At 39.4% G+C, this 3,850-nt stretch overlaps 1 protein-coding gene across 1 annotated transcript; it reads right to left on the bottom strand.

The window, feature by feature from the left end:
• Nucleotides 1–2,460, bottom strand: LOC133690888 (UDP-glucuronate 4-epimerase 3). The gene has a single exon (XM_062111158.1). It carries the CDS (start codon nucleotides 1,673–1,675, stop codon nucleotides 368–370), a length of 1,308 nt encoding a protein of 435 aa, XP_061967142.1. The 5' UTR covers nucleotides 1,676–2,460; the 3' UTR covers nucleotides 1–367.
• Between the last annotated feature and the right edge of the window lie 1,390 nt (nucleotides 2,461–3,850).

Genomic DNA, 3,850 nt, shown 5'->3' with positions numbered 1-3,850 from the left:
GATGTGAAATTCACGTGTGCTATTTTATTAAATGATACAAGTCCAACAATCAACATATGCTCTATCAGTCATGAATTCTACAATGCCGAAACTACAACAATTACATTCCAAAAAATAGGAAACAAAAGAGAAGGATGGTTCTGGCTTTGTTTTGATACGGTGCAGCAAGTGCCCAACAAAACAAAATCCACCAACCAAACAATCTTCTTCAACATAGGACACGATATTCCTCCTTGTACAGCATCAATTAAACATATATGAAAGACAATTTTCATGCAGTGAACAACACAGAAATGTTAAGAAAGCAATTATAAGAATCATAATGAACAAGGAATGTTTTCCAAGTTCTGAACCAAAAAAATTCAACTCATCTTGCAACAGCCTTCTTGTCTCCATAGTAACTGAGGTACCACCGCACAAATTTCTTCAACCCTGTCTGCAGATCCGTGGTAGGCTTATATCCAAATTCCTTCTGAGCATAACTAATATTTGCGTGTGTATATGGAACATCCCCGTTGCGTGGCAACTTCATAACATTCCTTTTAGCCTTAACCTTCAAAAGCCTTTCCAAAATACTAACAAGATCAGTAACTGGCACAGGAGATGTATTCCCCAAATTGAAAACCCTCAATTGTGCCGGCCCTTTCTTCTTCCCTCCACTCCCGGTACTCTTCTCTGCTGTATCCAACGAACCCAAACAACCTTTCACAATATCATCAATGTAGGTAAAATCCCTAGCAACTGTCCCATGATTCGCAGCCTCAAAAATCGGAATACTCTTCCCCTTCAAAATGTCCTTGGTAAAAAAGAAATATGCCATATCCGGCCTCCCCCAGGGTCCATAGACCGTAAAAAATCGCAATCCAGTAAGGGAAAGTCCGTAAATATGATTGTAAGTGTGTGCAATTTCCTCACCAGCTTTCTTAGTAGCAGCGTATAAACTAGCAGGTTGATCAGTTCTATCTTTCTCAGAGAAAGGCACTTTAGTATTAAGCCCATAAACAGAACTAGATGATGCCCAAACAATAGCTGGTTGTGGATTTGCATCTTTACAAACTTCTAACAAACTAACAAAACCAGCAATATTACTATGCACATAAGAGCCAGGATTTTGCATTGCATACCTAACACCAGCTTGAGCTGCCAAATGCATAACATGAGTAAAAGGCACAATGTCAAACAATTTCTTCAACAAAGCAACATCATTTATATCTCCTTCCACAATAAAAACACCACTCCTTTCAAGAAGTGCTTGTCTTGCTCTCTTCAAAGTTGGATCGTAGTAATCATTGAAATTATCAATCCCCAGAACACCATCTCCGCGGCGTTTAAGGGCAGAAGAAACATGGGTTCCAACAAAACCAGCTGCTCCTGTGACTAAAACAGAGAATCCATTTCGAGACCGGATTCGGGCAGATGTCCGGACCCGCTTTTCCCAAGCAGCTCCGCCCCAAGTAGCGGAAGCAAGATAGCGGCGTGATGGATCGGAGGATGGAGGGTTGCTTGATGAAGAAGATGGGGAGCGATAAAAGAAGAGAAAGATTAAGGCAACAAAGAGAGAAGACCAGAGAGTAAGTTTGGCTACAGAGGAATGCCACCTTGTTCTTGAATAATATGGTGATTTGTCAATCTTGAATTTGCCTGGTGTTGACGGGGTGTGATCAAGATGAGACATTTTCTTGAAAAAACAAAATGTGGGTTCTCTTTGGTTTTAAGAGGTAAGGGTTAGGGTTTGAAGGAATGTAGATTGATTGGTGGTGGTGGTGGTGGTGGAGATAAGGAAGAAGGGTCTTTGCTATTTTAGCTGTTTTTTCATGTTGGGTTTGAAGGGTATAAGGAATCTTTTTTTTTCTTCTTTTCTTTCTGGTTTCGTGGAAGGATGGATAGGTGTTGTTTGGTGACTGTCTCTTTGACAGAATAAAGAGCAAAGTTTCTTGTTTTCTGTTAAAAATGGTGATTGGGTAGAATGAAGAGGTATAGATTTAGAGAGAGAGAGAGGGGGGGGTTTTCAAATTTATGTAACGGGAGATCAAGAAACTGGTTAATTTTAGTTTGCTTTAAAAATAGGGGTCTGGGTGCTTTTTGTTGTTGTTGTTGTGGTTTGAATGAGAATCTTCACAAATGGGAAATGGAGAATTGAGGGATTTGTAACTAAAATCAAAGCTTTTCTATCTAATTTCTATGTGTAAGACTTGGATTTGATTGGATGGGGAGAGCTTGGAACAGCCAAGATCTGCAAGCCCTTCCTGTTTTTATGGCTAGCTCGTGAGGCGGTTTCTTAAATTAGAAGATGGGGAGGAAATGTATGGATAGAGCACGGATGTTGTTGGACATGGTGTAGATGAGGTTCCGAGGCTAATTATGATGCCTTCACACCATTGAAATGAGAGTGGGATTTATGGGGGCTTTCGAGACTGAATTTTATCATACGAGTGTAGGAGCATAAACTACTAGGTTTGAACTGTCATTACTCACTGCATATGGTAGTAATTCCATCAATTTAGGTCTCATTAGCTCCAATCTTCTTGCACTGATTAAGGATTCAGGGAAAGCTTTGCCCCCGGTTTTCTTCCGTTTCACTCAAACTAGAGAGAGGGCCACACCCAGAATTGTACAAGAATAATAATAGGAAACTAAACCATACTTGTAGCATAAGAATAAAACCTCAAAATAATCACTGTCACAGGGATTTTTTTTCTTACAAAAAAGGGTTCACCATTTCTTCTTATTTTTTTCAGTATAATAAACCGGGTAGGTGTGAGTAATTATGTACAGGTGGGTCTGGAGTGTACTGCTGATACTGGTTCCAGCTTGCCACAATCACTAGCAAGATTTGCACAGGACTGTCTCTGAATTAGAGATTAAAAAAAAATAAAAAATGGAGCACAAGCTTTTCAGATAAAATAGATCGCTGACACTTTTACCAGAAGATTAGTGGCTTATTACGAATATAGTGAGCATTGGTAGTGCAGCACAAAACTTGAGATGAAGGCAAAAGCATTAAAGCACCTTTCCAATGAATCTTTATTGATATCTTAGATTGCAATTTATGTTAGGCTAGCAGTAGCTATGCATCATGTGGATCGGTGTAATGTAGAGATTATCGAAGAATCACAGGCCAAAAATCCACTTTACTTCCTTTGAAAGCTCAATGTTGAAGAAGATTGATGTTGAAGAAAATTACATCCAAGTTTTTATCCCATATATTCCTTGCAATATAATCACCATCCTTGCCTCCTCCAACTAATGGTGCTCCACAAATCAAATGCCACTCCGTTGTATTACACAGATCAGGTGATCTTTGTCCATTCTGCCATTGGTTTATTCTTGTTGACTGCAATCGCAGATTTGTATTGGATCCATATAATCTAATTAAAGCTTGAATATATATAGCAAAAATTGCAGGGTCCCAAGAACATGGCTTTGCTAGACACTAATGAACTGGCATTTTTTTTAGATGAGATGAGTAGTTTATATATTGAATGAAATGCAAAGGCAAACAGTAAATTTCCATAGCCACCACCCACCAGTAACACACTATACCCACCACCCCATGTGAGATTCTGATAAAAAAAAAATTAATAACAGGGGAACCACCTAATTAACAATCTTTACATGCTTTGGCAACATGTTCCGTGCCAATTCCATGCCTTATAAGTCGGTTTCAGCTACGCTTTGGAGGTGTGATTTCACAGACCAATGCCTTCTTCCCAGTTTCTTTAGTGACTGAAGGCACGTGAAGGTCATCAAGGTTAAGCGTTGGAGGGATGGCCAGAAGCTATAAAAAAATCAGAGCAAAACAAGTATCTCATTATTGATGAAGCTGCTAGGAACCAACCAACGCTGTGAG

The sequence above is a fragment of the Populus nigra genome, chromosome 4 (assembly GCF_951802175.1).
Source record: "Populus nigra chromosome 4, ddPopNigr1.1, whole genome shotgun sequence".
Lineage (NCBI taxonomy): Eukaryota > Viridiplantae > Streptophyta > Magnoliopsida > Malpighiales > Salicaceae > Populus > Populus nigra.
Note: the sequence above shows the minus strand (reverse complement) of the source record. Positions and strands in the feature narration are given on the sequence as shown.